Source organism: Seriola lalandi, unplaced genomic scaffold, assembly GCF_002814215.2.
Source record: "Seriola lalandi dorsalis isolate HSWRI2012SDOR001 ecotype SW California unplaced genomic scaffold, Sedor1 jcf7180002054883, whole genome shotgun sequence".
NCBI classification, from domain to species: domain Eukaryota; kingdom Metazoa; phylum Chordata; class Actinopteri; order Carangiformes; family Carangidae; genus Seriola; species Seriola lalandi.
The window spans coordinates 5,285,198-5,305,674 of NW_019525658.1; the positions used below are offsets into that span (position 1 = coordinate 5,285,198).

A 20,477-nucleotide genomic window follows, 5' to 3' on the forward strand; every position below is an offset into this window, starting at 1 on the left:
TGGTTTTAAATCAAACTTGATCTTTAATGATTGATACATGGTAACCTTGAAATACTCACTTATACGTTCTAATATAAAATAAATTAAAACCATGAGCAAACATCACACATCAGCATTTTGATAACAGCTACTGGTTTAAACAGAAAATAATTACAACTGTTAAGAGGTATTCTGCACACGTACATTTAAAAGAAAATGAGAAAAGTGGAATGTTTAGTACCTTCAGTATCTTCTGTTACTGGGTTTCAAACTGCATTGACAAGCAACAATTTCTTTATGCTTTATCCTTTTTTTTTGGTAATAGTGGAACTAATAGCGGCTTATGTTTTGTTGCGAGCCATTATATTTTCCCCCTGCTCTCTTTCTCCATGTTTGTCCCTGCTGAAATAACGTCAATAGGCTTTTACACAAAACCAGCATTCAGAAAAGCGCAGTCAGTAGCTATCAGTATATTCCTACACATACTGCACCTGTGCTCACATAGTATACCTGCAACATTTATCTGATAATTAGAATCAAATCATGACTAGAAGGTGCCTATGATGATGAACAAATGCAACATACTAGAATGTCAATATACATATGTCAAGTGCCTATAGGAGGGTAAGGGATGCATAATCCATGGGGACTTAAATTTCCACCGTGTCTTGCAAAGGTGGGGATTAAAATAAACAAAAAAAAAACCAAATTCTGAGCGGTGAGTGCACAGGATCACAGTACTAATCCCAGTTTGAAAACAAACATGTCTGCATGTCTATACAGTGAAGTTAAGTAATGGTTTGGTAGCACAGCAGGTGAAAAATAAGATGTGAGTAATACACGGACTGTGTGTCAGTGTGTATGTGTGTGTGTGTGTGTGTGTGTGTGTGTGTGTGTGCGTTTGTGTGTGTGTGCGTGCGTGTGTGAGACAAGCGATGGTGTGTCAAAAAGTTTGGCTGTATGTGACCTGGGTCAAATAGTATGTGAAAATAATCATCAGTGTTTTTAACCTGCTGAAGATGAATAACCACACAGATCAACTCAGTGAGGAGCAGTTTACAGTAGAGCATTTGAAAGTCAGTTTAGTACACTGTGTCTGTGAACGACATCTTGACTGTTTGAATAGATCTGATGTGGTTAAGTCCATCTGCTACTCATAACGCCACACACTAAGAAGTATTTCACAGTAGTATTTCACCGAGGTCTGGTGTGTCTGGACGCCTCAGGTCTCTGCTTTCTCCTTCTGCTTCTTGCTCTTTTTCAGGAACGACGGCGGCTTGAACTTCTTTTTCTTCTTGGACGGGGACTTGGAGGGTGAGCCCTCAGGGGTGCCACCTTGTGGTTTGGCGGGTGGAGCAGCAGGGGTGGAGGAGGTGTCATTGGTTGATAGAGCCTTCATGCCTTTCTCCAGTTCTTCTGTCGTCTGCTTCTCCTCCTCGCCTCCGTTCTGTATGGCCGGAGAGTCGGTCTTTGCCTCTTCTGCTCAGAAAAAAAATAAATAAACGAAAAGACTTTTTAGCTGTCGGACAGAAAGCCTTGAGTGTGGCGGAGCTGCAGAGCTACATGCAAGACATGTCGCTGCAGATGAACATGCTAGCTTAATGAGAAGTGGACTGTCATACAGTTTCTCTGTACTTACTAGTGAGACAAGACCAAAGCACCAGAAGTGTGCCCTATGAATGAGCAAGGAGTAACACAGAAAAGGACAGAGAGACAGACACAGAGGGAGAGAGCACAACACACACAGTAGGTACACAGACACAAAGATTTCACTACAAAGGGCTGAAATGTAAATCAAACAGTAACAACCCAATATAACAGACATTTTGACTCACACAGGTGTAACTAAAATACGAGAGCCCAGGTGAGGCAAAGCTACACCACAAAGAGCCTTTATTATTAGTTACACCTATTTTATGTTTAAGATTTTTGATGAGATAGATCTATTGCACATGCCAAGAAAAGCTGACGACCCATGTTACTCCACTTCATATCTCACTAAGACTTTCCACACAACTCGCTCTCAACAGTTTTCACACAGGCATTTTTTTTACCTGTAGAAAATGGTTTGTGTGAAAACATTTGACAGTGAGGGGTGTGGGTTATCCAGAGAAACCGGGACACAGACGTTGCTGAGAGCTACGATCACCACATATAAAATACCATTCACTTCTGTTGTGTTGGGTGGAGGCAGAAATCTCAGACATGCGGTGTATACCTCCAAAACAGGGCACATAAAACCAGAACATGTTGCGATAGATGACACGACCAGATACTACTGAGAGTGTTTTTGTCTTTTGTCTTGTCCAATAATCTGAATTTTGTACCAGGTTTTAGGGTTAGGGTTATGGGAATATATTTGATCAGTTTCCTACACAATGCTCAGGTTATGTTGTGTCTATGGTCTAAGTATTGTAATGTATGTAAAAATATATTCAGATCTGTTTCTTGTGCTGCTGTAACATGAATTTCCTCTCTGACAATGAACTAAGTCTCATCTCATCTCATGGAGAATTGAGCCGAGTTTAAACGGTACTGCATGTGCCTCATGTGGAGTTTGCAGTTGTAGTGTGTCTACGTTGTCTATCTTTAGAGAATTTTGTTATGTCATTATTAGTCTTCTTTATCCTCTATGTGGGGCTCAGGGATTTTCAGGGCTATATAAGTGTGACTGTAAGGTCTTATGTTTATGCTTTTATTGTGAATATTACATTCGGCGATTGGTTGCTTATTGTGCAGGAAAGAAATCACTTTCTCTGTCTCTCTCTGTGCTTTTGTCACTGGTGTGAAGTTGGTGGGACTCCAAGTCTCGTACCTCCATCCAACAAACATTAGTCAGCGACATCTGAGTCGAAGTCTGATGACAGTTATCATTTGATCACTGTCAGTCACATCTGATCAAAACACACCTACACAGTCCTAATGGAGCTGATTCACTGGATTGTTCTGAGCGTTGAACTCTTCATTAACAATAACTAAACAGTTATCATCGTCATAATACTTCACATAATAACTATGCATATTTCAATATTTATTCTACAACCTTTGAACAATCCGTGTGAACAGAGGCACTATCTACTGCACATGAGGAGGAGTAACATGGTCGTCAGTGAGTATTTGATGCATGAGAGGCAGAAGCGGCACTAAGAGACTGGGAGCAGGCCGCTGGTCACAGAGCCAGGATGCAAGGCAAGCAGGGCAGACGCTCGGTGCTCTGCCAAGCCTCACCTGAGAGAGGAGGGGGGCTCGGTGGAGGGCCCTTTATGGGGGAGGTAGCAGGGGAAGAATCCTTGTCATTTGCCACCTCCTCCTCCCCTACTCGCGCAAACACACAGACACACACAGTGAGGAACAGTGAGGGCAGTGCAGGAAGTTAAGATTGACACAGTTTACACATCAGTCACAAGTGAAGGTGCCGTGTGAAGCATCTTAACTTAAAAAATGATTAAAGAATTTAAAACACTTATTCATGACTATAAACAAAACAACTGATGTTCAGATTTTTTGTGTCCATCAGCAAAAAACAAAAATCTGTTGAATTGCTTAGCAACACAACACACAGGAGGGATAGAGGAGGAGAAACAGGACTAAAGGTTTCACCTTTTCCTACAATAACAGATAATGGAAAAGTGAAAACTAAACAGTAATTTTAATTTGAAATTGATATATTGGTATTTAATGATGTAACACACAGCACCCAAGATGGTTAGAAGAAAGTACACAACGCTTTACTGGTGAAAGTGACGGTTCACATATTACATTGTCTTTATGTCTAGACTATATACAGTATATAGCCAGATGTATGTGGACACGCCTGACCGACAAAAGACAGAAGAGTCAAACATATAAACAAATACATTAACAAATAATACTTTTGGTTAAAAAGTTAAAATGAGGTGTAAATAGAAACATTAAGCTTCATGGTTTTTCCTTAAACTCCAGGCAACACTTTTTTATTTTTCCTTTATTTCAAATCACTTGAGAAAATATAGAATTTATGGATGAGAGGTTCAACCATCACATACGGGTATCATGTTAAACTGTCCACATACATCTTGGCCATATAGTGTTTAGGACTATATGGCTATATACTAAAACTATTAATAAGACAACTTGAGAATAAATAGATACGTACCGTATACAAGCGTTATTATAGTATAGAGTATAAAGTTATAGATATAGAGTTATTAGCATTTGAGTGTGTGAGTTGAGCTGAAGTAACTGTACCATCGGTCCCTCCATCCTGTTTCCTCTGCACCTCTTTGCGGTACTCCTCCAGCTCCTGGTCCGTCAGCTGGTTGAAGGGGTTGGGGGGTTCTGGTTCCAGTGGGATTTTGGGTGGGCTGACTGGAGACTAAGAGACAAGAAGAGACACAAAATCACAGCTTTGAACTCAGAGAACAAAAGAGACAGATGTCTGGAGAGCACAGAGGCTGCACTTTACCGGAGGACTCTCCTCCGTAATGACGCTGGCCAGGACTTGAGACTGTGGTCCCGCCGTCTTCATGTCCTGACGATTCTGCTGTCGGATCTGAGGAGACAACATCCACTGTAAACAGCTTTTGACTCATATGACAAGAGTGAAGAAGGCGAGAAGATGAGGAAAGGCAAGGAGGAGTTACCTTGTTTCGTGTCTCAATCACCTCCTGAGGGTTGGTGAAAAGAGGCACAAACTGGTTTGGGTTCTCCATCTTGATGGACGTGCTGCCGGCTTGTGTCACCTCTTCTGTCTTCAACCACTGAGGAAGAGAAAACCAACATCAAAACAACAACTCACAATCCACTTTTAAAAGAAAAAAATAGTAGAAGTCAATGACTCAGTGTGGCTGTATTATTAAGTCAGACAAGGGGCAGGAAAAATGTCGCTTTCTACATTAAAATTTTCCTTTAAAAAGTATGTTTTTAAGAAGGAGATTTATTACTATTGAGTTTATGTTTTTGCCAGCAGAGGGCAGACTCTGCACTGCAGCAGTCCTCCTGAGCAAGTGGGCTTTCCCCTGCAATGCAGAGGAGAGGAGAGAGAGGAGGGTGGGAGGGACAGAGGAGGAGGAGGAGGAGGGAGAGGCAAGCTCCTCCCAGTGATGTCAGTCAGTCAGACTCATACTGCTCCTCTCCCTGAAGGACTCATCACCGCCGGTCTGATCACTCTGTCCTCTGAAGTACAGACATAAAAACAAACGCTCCACAGTCTTAATCAACCCTCCTATGAACCACAGGTTGATTCTGGATACAGAAATATCCTCGGTGGAGTGCAAATCAAATATCATCAGTGTCTTTTCAAATCATCAGAGAGATGGTGAGTTAATAACTCTGTTACTGTGTCTGTCTCCACACCTCAGTGAGCTTCAAGCCCTTTCTTCCTTTCCTGCTCACAGCTCACATTAATCTCACTCCAGGATCTGATCCTTCTGCTCTCCAGCTCCTCTTTAACTTCTTTTATAACTACATACAGTCTACGTAGCCTCACTATCTGATCGGGAGTCATCACACAACTTCTAAGGACACAGTTTGCAACTTTATTTTAGACGGTTCCTGTCCTGCTACAGTGAGATCTGTTCAGTAAATCAGTGAAGCCTCACAGTGGTGCGCTGGTGTCCAGGGCTGGCCTGCTCCTGGCTGACTTTTTGGTAGGTGTTGGGGGTGTTGAGCCATCTGGTCCTCTCCTGCTGCTGGCGCTGGGCAAAGGGGTGCTGTCTCAGAGCCGGGTGGACTCCGTCGTCGTCAAACTGGTGGAAGGCTGTGGCGGTCGCAGGCACCTCCACCTCCCTCCGCATCCGCGACCGCTCCAGCAGCACAGGGAAACGGTACGTGTAGCCGGTACGGTAGCCCTGAGAAACGACAGACGGAGGAAGCTTTAGGGTGTGATGACAACATCACCTCACCCTCTGAAGGACAGAGAGACAGAGCTTTTCTCCCGGTCCACACCACAGCCACTACTGCACCCTCTCAACAGGGAACTACAGCATTTGATGTATTGTCCCTCAAACAAGCTGTGTCATTGCTCTAATCTCAGTGACTGTGCAGGCTACGGCAGTGAAAGCAGTATTTTTTTTACCGTGGTCAGCTTCCACCATCAGCCCCTGGATATTGTGCAACTAAAGTTTCTGTGGTTTGTACTTTTGTGTCATAGAACAGCTGCAACAAAGATGTATTTGCTGTTGAGTCACTGCTGATGTAATCTGAACATTTGATGATGCTGCTGCTTTACAACAAAAGCTTTCCATCTGCAAACCACAGGAAAGCTTTTATGCTTTTATTGTGAAGAAGCTACAGGAAATGGGGCAGTATTTCTCACAGCTCTTATGCTGCACTCACATTATAAATGGTTTACGTCTGGTAGCAAGCGTTTAGCTGATCAGACAGCTCACGGTGGTTGTAGGGTTACAAAGTTGGTTGTGTCTTGTTCTCAGGCACTTTCATATTAAATTCATAGTAAATTCCATATGACATGTGTGTAGTATTAGCACCTCACTGATAATGGTCAATACACACATGGGAGCGGGTTAGGGTTGAGCTGCAGCTGACAGACTCTATAGTTTTTGTGAATCAAGGTGAGTAAGACCTTTTATCGTGCCATTCTTTTAATTCCAGCAAATCTTTACTAAACACCTTCATCCTCACTGTGAACATGTGTCTGTCTGTTGCCTACCAGATTGTCCAGAGTTCTCATGAGGGCTTCAAACTCATGCTCCCCAACGCGGCTCTTGTGCAGGGGCCCAAAGGTGGAGCCAGCCCAGCCCACGGTGCCGGCCGGGTTCGGTTTATGGTTGGTCCGGTCCAGTAAAATCAGGTTCTGTTCGCCACCAGCACTACACAAAGCTGTCACCTGAAAAAACAAACAAACAGTGATTTAGAACAAGTTGCAGCATGGTGCATTGCACAAAAGCATCTGAGCCACATTTACTGTGAGTTGGGAAAATACAACACATCAGGCTCTGTAGATCTGAAGAACTGACGACTGCACAGTCACATTTGTGCTGCTGGTCCTGTAGGATCACTGCAGTGTCTCTTTTGGCAGGCGACGCTCCTGTAGTGTATTGTAATGCAGAGCAGAGCTGCCGGCTGAATTACAGAGGAAGGGCACCAAGAGAAGAGCGACTGCCCAGGTGGAGCACTGCATCTACATCATGGACACGTGCCAGCTCACTCTCCCACTCACACACACCTACACACATGCAGTGGCAGCACTTTGTCTCTAGTATGTCAGCTGTTAGTCAGTACAGTGCGCGCGTGTGTGTGTGTGTGTGTGTGTGTGTGTGTGTGTGTGTGTGTGTGTGTGTGTGTGTGTGTGTGTGTGTGTGTGGCTGCTGTATACAACCTGGATCTGGCAGGCAGTCTGGATGTGGAAGATGGTGTAGAAGGCCTCCTCCACAGACTCCCCAAGAGCCACGATGCCGTGATTTCTCAGCACCAGAACCTGGGACACACATGAAATCCACATTAACACCGAAATAAAAGCAACTCACGAGTAATGAATCCAGTGTGAGGTAACACCACCTTATGTCTTCTCTCTGTTCACTCTTAAAGCTCAGTCAGTCCATGTGGGAGGCGCAGGAGCAGTATCATATTAATGGTTCTGCTTCCTGTGGTCTGCTCACCTTACAGGTGGGTCCCAAGCTCTTCTGCAGCTCCACTCTGTCCTCCTCCTCCTCCATGACTCCGTTGTAGTCATAGTAGGCCACGTCACCGACCAGCAGAGCCTCATGGGAGAGCGGCAGGAGGCCGCACTTCATAGCTGAAACCTAGAGATCGTTCGCTGTCAGACGCGGCAGCAGAGATCATGAAACAGGCTCAAATTCTCATGCGCTTTACAAGCAAATCCATGCTGGACAATCAGGTGTAATGTTATCAGACTCAAACAGAACAAGACGACCTTGAAGTTGCTAATGTCTGTAATCAACAATGATCTAAAATGTGTAACGGAAATGATTCTTCGTGTATGAATGACAGGCACTCAGCCGTGTCTCCCCATGTGAATCTGGAAGTGACCAGCAGAGGTCTAATGTGTCTCCTCTAAACACGACAGGACAGAGCTGTGAGCTGATGCCAGCCTCTCCGCTGGCATCAGCCCAGGCTGACTCACTGCAGCTGTGGCCGGCGTGTGGAGGTGAAGTAGACAGCGAACATCTGGCCGGGCCGAGTAGATGGCTGAGTGCAGGCTGAACTTCTCTGGGTCCACGCCCAGGTTGGTGCTGCCCTTCTCCACCACCTCACCCAGGATGTTTACCTTTACCTGTGAAGGCACACAGCCCTATCAGCATGTGTCTCTCAGAGAAGTCAGATCATAATCAATTCTCTAACATGCAGACACCAGTGATATTCTTCATAAATTCAACTTTAAAACTCATGTGGACAGAAGCAGGTTTTGGTTGTGCACGTTTTCTTGGACTTCATGCATCAATTAAAACTTAGGGAGGAAGATTCTCTCAAAGAGTATGTAGACCACGGACCAGTGAAACCATTAAAACCAAGAAAATACTACTAATGAAAACTACAGCTAAAATGACTAGTCAAATAATTGTTCAGGAACCATTTGATAATTGTATAAGTCGATTAAGAATAAAAATATCAAATATTCTATAATATTAGCTTTTTGTTTTTGTCTTTGTAAATATCTTTTGGTCTGTTGTCCAAAACTGGAGCTGAAAAATCACATTGCGATTATTTTGGCAGATGTTGCGATATGAGTCACGATTTCAGTTAGGATGGTCATTCTTCGATTAATTGTTTAGCCCTAGTGAAAAAAAACTATTTCAAAATAAAATTGTGGGATTAAGAAAATGGGACAGGCATCGCTCACTACATTCTGAAATTTTAAAGACTAAATATTAAAATCACTTCATCAAAAAATACAAAATACTATAATAGAGTTAGACGATTCTAGTATTTCTGATTAATAATAAAATTCTATAAAAGTTTGCATCATATCAATAACTTGTCCACAAACAGTCAAAAGGACCAGGTCACATGTGTGAAACCTTCATCCTGACTGGTCTGACTCACCAGACTGGATCCGGTCACCTCACTGTAGGCCAGGCCGTCTGGAAGCACCAGGAAGTGTTCCTGTTCTTTACTGACGCGCAGCTGTCAGCCAGGAAAAAGAACATAAACGTTAGAAATATTATTGTTATTGTGTGAAAACCCTTCTGGTGTTTTTCCATTTGCACAGCACAAAAAGATGAAGACAGAGCACAGACACACAGATTTCTATCATCTGATCACAGATAACAGGTTTCTTCCTGAGCTTGTTACTGCAGCACCTTCCTCTGCATCCACTCTTCTAACTTCATATGACTTGTCTCCTTTATTTAAGCCAGAGTTAATGCAACGCCTTTTCTCTTTACATATTGGAAATTGACCCTTGCAGTGCCTTAATACTGCTGTCAACCCCAGCAGTAACACAGAGGACCAGTCTTTCTCTTCCACTCTCTATGGAGCCAATCAGCTGTTTCACTCAAAAGCCAGTTAAATTATATTTCAGTACCTGCTACTTATGTCTTATGTCTGTTCAGTAAATGTGTCGAGGGAAAAAAACATAATGCTGGGAAAAGAGAGTAAAACTAACAGTGAGACAGGTGCGGCTGATCTGGGCCCAGCCGTAGAGGTCGAACAGGCGATGGGTGCTGGCCATCTTGCAGCGCATTAACCTCTCCCCCTTCACCATGGTGCCAGGCTCCCACCCATGCAGGTCGTTGATGGGTGTCACCATCATCATGTCTGTGTGTGGGGGGGAGAAAGAGAGGAAAGCAGAGAGGGAGAGAGAGCAGAGTGAAGATGATGATCTGCAGAGGTTAGTACGAGAGTGATTCTTTTCCATGTAAATATTTCAACATAAGGAAAATGGCAGTGATGGATAACCTCTGGTTCATGTCATTTCTTTCAGATTTTGAGAACGTGTTCTTTTGTGCAATGGAAAGCACACTGTATTTGACATTTGAACGTGTGTCTTTAGTGCATGTATGAGTATGAGTATCCATAACATAGATAACATGGATATTTGTGCTCTGAATGCTTCTCCCTGTCTAAACAGAGCAACTTACACATTTACCATCAATATTACTACATGGATATAAGTGACTTTATATAACCCACTGCACAGTCTTATCAGTAAACACCTGTGTTTATGTACAGGGTTGTTAACCCCAATTAAACAATTACAAATAGACCAATAGCACAAATATATTTTCTCTTTGTGGCCAATTTAATTATTTGTGTTTGTCATCCACACAGTCACAAACACACGGACAAACTCAGTCCTAATGTGCACACCGGTGGTTGTATTCATCATGTTGACATCAGACGTTTTAACTTGTCATAGCAGGAGAAGCTCAAGTGGAACTAATAACATTAATAATGACTCTCTTCCATTTAGGATAGAAACACGACAAACACGTCAGGTCGCCAGGGGACACCAACACCACCCACACCGGGCCGCCTGTGGGCTGATCAATCACACCGTCAACCCAACTGCATTTCTGCTGCTGCCTCCTCTGTTGTTGCTCTTTAGTTCCACAGGTAAAGTAAATCAGTGTTTGAATGTGTTTGAAAAATGACAATTATTTACAATCGTATGTCTGATTTTCTTTTGATATTGATATTGGATTCATTTATTTAAACTCGTCCTGTCCACTACATGCGCCGAGGGGTTCACTACTTCTAAAAAAAAATGTTTCTAGCTTTAGTGAACAATACCACGTCCTGCTCTATAAATCAAATACACCCATTAATCAATGTGATGAGTTACACCTGTGTCGGGCAAGTATAAAGCATGATTTTATGATCAGCGGATACAACATCCAGTCTAATGATGAAATTAATACCCAGAGATTGAGAGCTGACAGCAAAACACTTGGGGTTAAAAATAAAACAGTATCGATTAACAGTACTAAATCTGCTAGTAACAGCTGCTCTGTAGCTTACAGTGAAATAGAACAAGCCAGCTAACAGTAGGTGAGCTAATAATGACCTCAAAACATAAAAGCACCAAACACTCCTGCCAGTTAACCTGCTCGTGTCATTTTAAGTTGTCGACAAAAGTTACAGCTAAAAATCTAGTGACCTCTTCTGTCCATGGCAAACAATGTTTATGCATGTGAGGCTAACAAGGTGAAACACAGCAGAGTTATCAAACAATAAAGAAGCCGTCGAGCTGACAGTGGAACATACGCCTGGGCTGTAGTGAAGTTACCAGGCAAACACCCACTGAGCTAGCAAATGGCTTTACTGGTTGGTTGTTTGAAAATGATTCATTAGAATTAAATAATTGCTACTAGCTTAAGAATCCAGAATCTGTCAGTGAATTATTGATGGTTGAGTTGCATTGTGGGTAATGTAGGCACCAGGTTTTGACTAGGTAGAACAAAAAAAGGACAATATCTTTGGCTCTGCTGCATCAGATTTGATCATTGAAAAAAAAAAACTGTCCATCATGAGTCTGATGATGGAGTTCGCCTTTAAAGGTTTGATCAGAGGTTTTGTTCACGTACTGGAGGGGGAGACTGGCAGAGCAGCTGGAGAGCCGTGTGTAGCCATGAAATCAGCGAGCTGTCTCAGAGCCCAGAGGTTGGATGAGCTGCCACCCTTCTTCATCTGTTCCTGGATCATCACATCCAACTCCTCCCTGAATGACTACACACACACACACACACACACACACACACACGCACACACACACACACAAACACATATGTTAATGTATACATGTATACATACATACATGCATTGACCAAATAATGTAAATAATTTCAGTTTCATAATAATGCTGAATTAAATGTAGAGTATGTAACTTATGCGGCAAGAGGTCTCTCAATCAAGACAATAACAAAAGACAGCATTGGGTGACGTCGTCAAATAGCATGGGATCATGGGAGTTGTTATCTTTCAGGAGGTTTTTACCAGGAGCCGAATTATTATTATTATTATAGATCTCCTCCTCTCCAAATCAAACAGTCCCACTTGTTATAACCGTTAAAAGCACTGAATAAAGCAGTTTCACATTAAAAATCATTGACTACCCAATAGTCGCATTCACACTAGAAATATGGAGGGTTGTAATAAGAAAATACAAACTTAAGAGGAATATATGCACACTGAAGTGGTTCACATACGATCCAAAATTCATACCAGGGACGCACGATCCAGTATTCAAAGAATGGACACAAAAAGGAATGACAGCAATGTGTACGGTTTCAGAAGGTGGGGAATTTCTAAGCTTCCAAGAGCTAAAGACAAAGTACGGCCTCGAAGACTTCTATAGATACATGCAGTTAAGAGATTATTTCACAAAAGAGATAAGGCCAGTTGCAACTATAAACAAGGTGATTGGAGTCATTATGGATTCATACAAACAGAAGGGGTCTCGGCCCATCTCTGCTTTTTACCGAGCTATGGGAGAGAGCAGAGGGGACTCAACCCTCTATAACCCTCTAAATACTTGCCCAGTGATGTATCTTGGGAATATTGGAAAGGTTGTAACGAGAGAAGATCTGTACTTGACTAAAGTGTTACTCGCAGCAAGTAAAAAAGCAGTCACAAGAAACTGGCTCAATGTAAATGCCCCGAAACAGGAACAGTGGTTGGAAATTTTCCAGGAAATCTATGTTATGGAAGAATTGACATATCTTTTAAGGATCAAAGAGAATGTATTTGAAAAGAACTGGGAAAAATGGAATACTTACATGAGACGTGACACCAACTGAACAAATGCCGAATGGAACAGTGGACTGAATAGAGGATCATCTCCAGACAGTTTGTTAATGTTACTATTATTGTTATTCTAATCTGTAACTTGTTTGCTGTATTGTTTTGTGTATTTACATGTGAAAACTTAATAAAAATTTAGGTTATAAAAAAAAAAAATCATTGATTCAATGACGCTGTTCGGCAGACACAGGACATCTCGGAGCGGCTGGGAGCTGAGCTGTCTGACATTTTCTCAGCTTTCTACTCCGATAACTTCAGATCCAGACGTCCCATGACTAAAATCCTTCATCTGGTTCAAATATATATTTGAAAACGACCAAGGTGTAAAACGTGTATCTTAAAAATTTAGCTTAAAGCTGGATTAAAGTAAATTTTGAGTTTCACCTACAACACTGACACGTGTGCATAGAGCATATGACGTCATTGACAGACGACCGAATGAAACTGAGCATTACCATGATTAAAATCACACATTTCTCTACATTTGACTTCTGCTGGAAAAATTTGGGATAATATAATTACACAACTCAACAAAAATATATATAAAATAGGTCTAGTGATTTTTAGACATTTAATGTGGAAAGGTTACATTATAACTTTAAAGCCTTCTGTGTAGGATTTGAACCTTTCTGGTCAAACCCTGGATTGTCTCAGTTTTGTCAAACAAAAAAATGAATCTGAATAATTTGAAAAATGCTATAATCATAAAAACTCACGAGGGCTTTGAAGACAAGCACTGAATAACTAAACACTCATGAATACTACACTACAGAGGTGAGGGTGAGTAAACATATTTAATGAGCCAGTCTCCCTCCATCAGTCCCTCTCCACTGCACATGGAGTCATGGAGCTTCACTGTTAATCACCCATATGCAGAAACACATAGTCATGCACTGAGAATGGAGTCCAGCGCTGACTGCAGCCCGGGCTGTCAAGCAGCATTTGAGAACAGATTTACTCTAATGTGAGGAGATAATCACATCTGGGGGAGAGGAGACAGGGAGACAGAGACAGGAGAAGGAGAAAGACAACAGATCATACAAAGACGGACGAACAGTCGTCTCACCGGACTCTGAAGGAGGCTGGAGATGCGTTTCTTATGCTGTGGTCCGGAGCCAGGTGTGGAGTGCTGAGGAGACTGGAGGCTCTCAGTGACTCCATCGCTGGGGCTGCGCTGCACCGGGGTGCCCTTGGGGGTGGGGGACGTGCTCATCTTCTACTGTTTTATAGTGGGTGTCTTACAACCAGGTGTGGGTGGAGAGACCTGCAAAAAGACAGTATCAGTAACATTATAAATGCTGCTTAAACAGCTCCTACATCGAGCGGTAAACACTCTGATGGGATAGTTTTGGAAAACACCCTTTTCACTTTCTTTGCAAGAGTTAGATGAGAAGATCAATACCACTCTCTAATCTGTCCATTAAATATGAAGCTAGAGCCAGGAAATGGTCAGTTTAGCTCAGAGGAAAGACTGAAAACAAAGGGAAACAGCTGGTCCAGATGTGTCCAGAGGTGACAAAACCTACCTACCAGCATCTGTAAAGCTCAATAAACAGGTTTCAAGTTTCAATTTGTTTAATTTACACAGAAACTGAGGAGTGAAAATGAGCTTTTACAGGTTTATATGCTATTGGTCGTATGACTATTTCTTGGTCAGGATCAGTAACTTCCTGAAGTCTCCACCTGTCAAACGGTTGATTTTTGTTAGCTTTGCACAGAGCCAGGCTAGCTGTTTACTGCTAAGCTAACCAGCTGTTGGCTGTAGCTTCATGTTTGTCATACATACAGTATGTGCTAGTGATATCAAGCTTCTCATCTGACTCCCCAACTGATGTTGACTCTTAAAATGCTGCTTTGTTTACTCTGACTATTCTGGTGTTTGGGTCTTCTTGCAGAACTCGAAGCTACTTTTCATGACACCCACTGTGCAGCAGCATGTGACGACAGAAGCTCCACTTCACCAGATGACATCCTTTGGGCAACAATGGCAGACAGGTGAACTGAAGCCAGCATTTAGCCAGAGTTTGGATTCAAGTCATTAAATGCAATCAACATCCCATTTCAAACCTGTGAGTCTGAAAACACAGTAAATCAGCTTGACAACAGTCTGGAGGTCGGCTCGAAGGAACATCACACTATATCATAAGTCAGAAACATTTTATAAATCATAACCCCCCCACACACACACACACACACACACACACACACACACACACACACACACACACACACACACACACACAAATGGAACAATTCACGGCAACTGAACCGGCTCTTCCTTATTTCAGGAGCTTCAAACAGGATGAATCAAAGGTTCCCAAAGATGATAGCGATGATCTGAACACAGCACACAACAAGCTGCGCTGGGTGGATCGGCACACAGGTTTTTTTTTTTTCTCCGTTATTGTGGCCAAAAGAATTTACCATAACAATATTATCGCAACATCTATAGAAAATTTTAGATAACTAAATAATGCTCTCTGTCAAATTCATCATTAAATTTGTTTATTGTGTTTTGTCCAGATGAACTGATAAAGGAGCCACAATGTCCATCATCTGCCATCATGGTATTATCATGCATGTGTTATTAATACCATATCAATATTTAATGTTCTAAATATCATGCTTATCGTCAATACAGGTATATAGTGACACCTCTAGTTCATACCCATGTGAAATTAACCCGAATTAGGTAAATGTACAGTACAATAGTGAAGAGGCATTCATAATTTAAAGGTTAAAGACAGAAAATAAAATTAGGTTTTATGAACACAACTGTTTTAATTACACCAGCTATATACTTTTAAAGCAGCAACACAATCCTCTCCATGTGATGCAACGTTACCACCATGGCTCATCCTAACAAATGCAAGTAAATGTGTGAATAAGAGAAGAGGAGGGAGGAGATTTTCTAATCTTCCTGAGTTTATGATGTTAAGTTCCTGCCTGAGGATACGCGGTGCTCATCAGCACAAAGGGAGTTAAAAACTCTGAAGAGAGCCAACAAAGATCAGCTAATATTAAATAAAAATCAATATCATTATGTACAATTCAACCTCCAAGCCAATTTGTTTTGTATCTGAACATGTAAACTGAGTATACTGTTGGCGAGTACAAAAATGAACAGTATACTGGACATTAAGCCATAACTCCCTTGCATTCTCAAATGGCAGCGTTAAGATGAAAGACCTACCCTCACATTAATGATCCTGGATTCCTCGGGGGTCTGGCCAGTGGAGATGCAGAGCTATAGAAACGCAGCATTAGCAGTAAAAGCTCACATGCAGACAGCAGCGCCAGAACCACTGACAGGAAGTTAGCTAGTGATACGACTCGGTAATTGGAGAAAGAGTAAAGAGTTACTGTAAGGATCTTCAGAAAGAAGCTGGCCACTCCCCAAATGAAACATACTCAACTCACTCACTCACACACACTCACACACACACACACACACACACACACACACACACACACACACACACACACACACTGTGCTGCAGGGAGCAGATAAGGTCCCAAATACACCACACCCTCCCTCCTGTGCCACATCTGACTAACTGACTCAGTTACTTACTTACTTGATTTGTTGCATCGCTGTAACATATTTACTTGTACATCCCTGATCACATGCACTATCGGCCTCATCCCTCAAGCCTCTAACATAAGGGACAGGCTGTTTTAAAGATGCTCACTCCAAAGGCAGATGAGGAAGTTGCATTAGACCCATGTTCATTACTCAGTCTCATTGCATTGCACATGAGAAACGGACAGATGACTAAACCTTTAATGGTGTTTCTGGATAAACTGTGCATCTGTTCTTTAACATCAGGCTTCCTCGGCTCAAATGCACTGAAACATCATTATTAACCAAGGCCCCTAAACATACACTGACAGATCAGTATTATGTTGTTTACAAGCCAAACTGCTCTCAGATAAAAACTGAATGTATAATAGATGGTGTTTCCTTTTTAATTTTTTTGTTTCTCATATATATATATCTTTGTAATTAACATTTAAATGCACACAGATGGATGTATTTAACACGTCACTAATTAAAGCAGCAGTCGGTCTATGAAAGCCAGAATGTGAAGCGGCACCTCTCTTTCTCTCTCTCACAATAGAGGATGTTTCACAGTGTATATGACTCTCTCTCTGGGGGTAGAGGGAGCACAGCTGCTGACAGGCAGCAGACAGAAAGCCTCTCTCTCCAGGGAGGGTCCTAATGACTAAGGGGAGACATGGAGATCTGGCGGCTGGCCCGCCATCGCTGCTTCCTCTTATCCTGTGATGGCTGACAGAGCTGATTTCCTGCCACTCTTTCATATCCTAGAGGTCGCTTCTTATTTTCAAATAAAAACCATAAAATGGCAATTATGTAAATTGTTTAATGCTTTAAAAAGCTTTTTATACGTCCATCTGTAACCTAATTATGACTCCCTCACCTGGACTCATGGATCAGGACATTTCATACTGGCATGGTGGACATGTAGATTTGCTATAAGACACATCAGGCTTCACTCTGAGATCTTTAGCCCAAACTTCAAAACTAAAACCAAACTAAACCACCAATTTCCTATGAAATAGAACTTGGTGAACATTATATTCACATTTATAGTGACCTCAGAAAGTATTCAGACCCGTTAACGTTGCCATTATTGTCTATCTACACTCGCTGTCTCATAATGACAGAGTGAAAACATGTTTTAAGAAGAAAAATAAAAGCAAAACTGAAATCTCTCTGTTGGAAAAGTATTGGGACCTTTAGTTCAGTACTTTGTAGAAGCCTCTTTGGCAGCAGTTACAGCCTTAAGTCTTCTCGGGTGAGTCTCTACAAACCTTGCACACCTGGATTTTGGGCCATTCCAGGACAGTCAGAGACTTGTCCTGAAGCCACTCCAGCTTGGCTGCTTCAGGTCATTGCTGTGCTGAAAGGTAAACTGAAAGTCTCACGTCATGTGGACTCTGGTCTTCTTTAAGGACCTCTCTGCATTTGCCTGCATTCATCCTTCCCTCAATTCTGACCAATCTCCCTGTCCGTGCAGCTGAGATCACCCCCATGACATGAAGCCACCAGGCATGGTGTTCGCCATTCATCGTGTCTGGAGTTCTGCTCAGAGGGTTCAGTTTTTGTCTCATCAGACCAGAGAATCTTCTTCCTCATGCTCTCAGAGTCTTCTAAATCTCACTTGGCAAACTGTAAACAGGCTATCACGCCTTTCAGTCAAAGTAGTGTAGCCACTCTACTATACAGGCCTGACTGATGGAGTGCTGCTGAGATGGTCGTCCTTCCTGCAGGATCTCCCATCTCTGTGACTGTGACTGTTGGGTTCTTGATCAGTGACTCTGTTTGGCTGTGCAGCCAACTCCAGGAACTGTCCTGATGGTTTTCAAACTTCTTTCATTTCACAATCATTACTGTGCTCCTGGGAACACTCAGAGCTTTAGAAAAGGTTTTATACCCTCGCCCTGATCTATGCCTCCCCACGATTTCTCAGAGGTCTGCAGAGAGTTTCTTGGATTTCATGGCTTGTTTTTTCCTGACCTGCAGTGTGAATTGTAGGACCGTAGGTGTGTGCCTCTTTAAACTCTGTCCAATGAATTCAGTTTTCAGGTGGACTCTAGTTCTAGACACATCTCAAAGATAATTACAGCAAACACTAAAAGAGCCACAGCCAAGGGTCTGAATACTTTTGTAATATATATATATATATATATATATATATATATATAAATATATATTTTTTGAATGTCTAAAACCTTTCTGAAAATCTGTTTTCATTTTGTCATTATGACTAATGGGCAAAAAACAGCAATTTTTTTTATTAAACCTGTGACAGGGTCTGAATACTTTCTGAAGCCACTGTATGTTTGTATCGACTCTGCTGTAAATCTACCCACTTGCAGTGGTTTAGTCTCTTGTCTGAGCATCGACATCCAGCAGCAGGGAGGCAGGTAGGGGTATAATTACCTAAGTAGCTCCGGATTGATTTTCTTTGGTTCGGCTTTCATTAGACTTATGTCATTATGGCTGTTAGGTGGATCCCACCCATTATGGAACTAGTTTTTAACAAATCAGTAACTTTCCAAACTAGTTTTTAAAAATAAGATAAAGCTAAAGAACTGTTATCTTATTACATCGTATTACAAACATTAAAATTTCCAACCTCATTCTATGATTTTATGAGCTGAAATAAACATGTTTTTAATTTTTAAACTTTTACTAAATACTTGTTCAGATGCTGCTCTAATTGGCTATCCAAACTGATTACTTCTCAGTTAGTATAACTGAAACCCAACTGCATTTTTATTGGATATAATTTATTTTCTCACACAGCTTTCAGCTTTATATACCTGCCCAACACAAGACTAAGGTAAACCTACACTAAACTAAAACTATTACAACACCATTATTTACAGTAACATAAAAGGCAGACATCTCTGCTGTATTCAACCTGAAATAAATGCACTCATTAAGTCAAAACATTTGATAGAGTGTCTTTCAGAAATGCAGGATACACAAGATGAAAATGCATTAATGAATGTTTAATGAAGAAGTATAATAAATGGGGTCGACAGTGCAGCAGGACATTCCTGACTCTACAGTCTCTAATGGATAATTTGGCCTCCACTTTGGCAAACCACATTGAATATAATAAACAGTATGACAATATACAAATGAAAATGCAGAATTAAAGAATTGGGGAGAGATGGAGTCCACTGTAGTCAAAGGAATATTAAAGTAACGTTGTTTACATTAACTACAGAGTAATATTGTTTGATTATTCCTCATGTGACAGAAACTGCAAAACAGTAATGAAAGAACTTCAACAAACTGTGAATATATTCAGCTCATAAGCTGTATGTTGTTTTTTCGGTCATGGTTACATATTTACTAATCATTATCAATTGTTTACTCCCTCTATATCTCATGTTTGGTTTCCAATAGCTACAAATTACTACAAGTTCAGGTGTTTTTGACTAAATAAAACAACAAAATCCTGTAAGACTTGGGCAATTTTTACATGCACAGTTTCTATAACTAGATCAATAACAAAAGTCTTGATTTTTGTAAGATAGCCTATTATATGAGAATGTATAGTGGGCTCTTAATTTCTAATAACATCGACTTTAACATCAACTTCTTCGACATCACTGTGGCTGCGATCCATCTCAGGTTCAATGTCAGCCATTGTGCTTCGGGATTTATAAAATAAATAAATAAAAAAATATGTGTACCTCATACACAGCCTACTGAGTCACATGGGGGAGGACGAGGAGAAAAGGCCTATTGATCAGTAAGTCATGTGAGTGCAGCACACAACACTGAATCTACAGCCTCATATTTCAACCTGAATACACAGTATCGTTTTATGGGTTTTTTTTTTAAGCATCCTCAGTTCCTCCACCCGCTAGCGGCCCGCGCTCTGCATGGCTGCCTAGCAACACTCGCACGCGCTGCAGCATCAGCACCAGCAGAGCGGAGGATCAGCTAATGGCCACCCGCAAAATGCAGAGGCCAGCGGCGACGGCACAACACTGCACGCCTCTCCTCGGCGAATTCACAACCATCCACCACGTTTTCCAATCATCCAAAGAGCTCATCATGTCCAACATACTAACAACAGCCTTCAGTGTCCGCAGCACAAACAGCCCGTTTGATCGTGAAACAACAAAAAGCATCACGGGCTCGTTTATGAGCGACATGAGACTCTGCATGGCTACGGCACCAGAACACTTGCAGAGTCACCCTGTAAGCAGACGACACAAATGAGACCCTGAACACACCAGGCCTTCAC

At 41.8% G+C, this 20,477-nt stretch overlaps 2 protein-coding genes across 7 annotated transcripts in view; both read right to left on the reverse strand.

The window, feature by feature from the left end:
* add2 (adducin 2 (beta)) overlaps positions 1-20,477 on the reverse strand; it is a 21,110-nt gene continuing 633 nt past the window's right edge. Inside the window, exons 1-16 of one of the 6 annotated variants that reach the window (XM_087171610.1) lie at positions 15,875-16,028; positions 13,748-13,945; positions 11,466-11,607; positions 9,545-9,696; positions 8,983-9,063; positions 8,063-8,212; positions 7,578-7,721; positions 7,298-7,396; positions 6,629-6,805; positions 5,559-5,807; positions 4,602-4,718; positions 4,424-4,510; positions 4,207-4,333; positions 3,208-3,294; positions 1,619-1,652; positions 1,320-1,458 (exon numbers count right to left, since the gene is read on the reverse strand). In XM_087171610.1, coding sequence (XP_087027736.1) covers position 1,458; positions 1,619-1,652; positions 3,208-3,294; positions 4,207-4,333; positions 4,424-4,510; positions 4,602-4,718; positions 5,559-5,807; positions 6,629-6,805; positions 7,298-7,396; positions 7,578-7,721; positions 8,063-8,212; positions 8,983-9,063; positions 9,545-9,696; positions 11,466-11,607; positions 13,748-13,894 — 1,794 coding nt within the window. In that variant the 5' untranslated portion in view covers positions 13,895-13,945; positions 15,875-16,028 and the 3' untranslated portion in view covers positions 1,320-1,457. Of the gene's footprint in view, positions 1,459-1,618; positions 1,653-3,207; positions 3,295-4,206; positions 4,334-4,423; positions 4,511-4,601; positions 4,719-5,558; positions 5,808-6,628; positions 6,806-7,297; positions 7,397-7,577; positions 7,722-8,062; positions 8,213-8,982; positions 9,064-9,544; positions 9,697-11,465; positions 11,608-13,747; positions 13,946-15,874; positions 16,029-20,477 lie in introns of those variants that run through there. The other 5 variants (XM_023397683.2, XM_023397684.2, XM_087171611.1 and 2 more) reach the window with 5 other exon arrangements.
* figla (folliculogenesis specific bHLH transcription factor) overlaps positions 20,400-20,477 on the reverse strand; it is a 7,915-nt gene continuing 7,837 nt past the window's right edge. The window contains exon 6 of the mRNA XM_087171643.1: positions 20,400-20,429. Within this exon, the coding sequence (XP_087027769.1) occupies positions 20,400-20,429 (30 nt within the window). The remainder of the gene's footprint in view (positions 20,430-20,477) is intronic.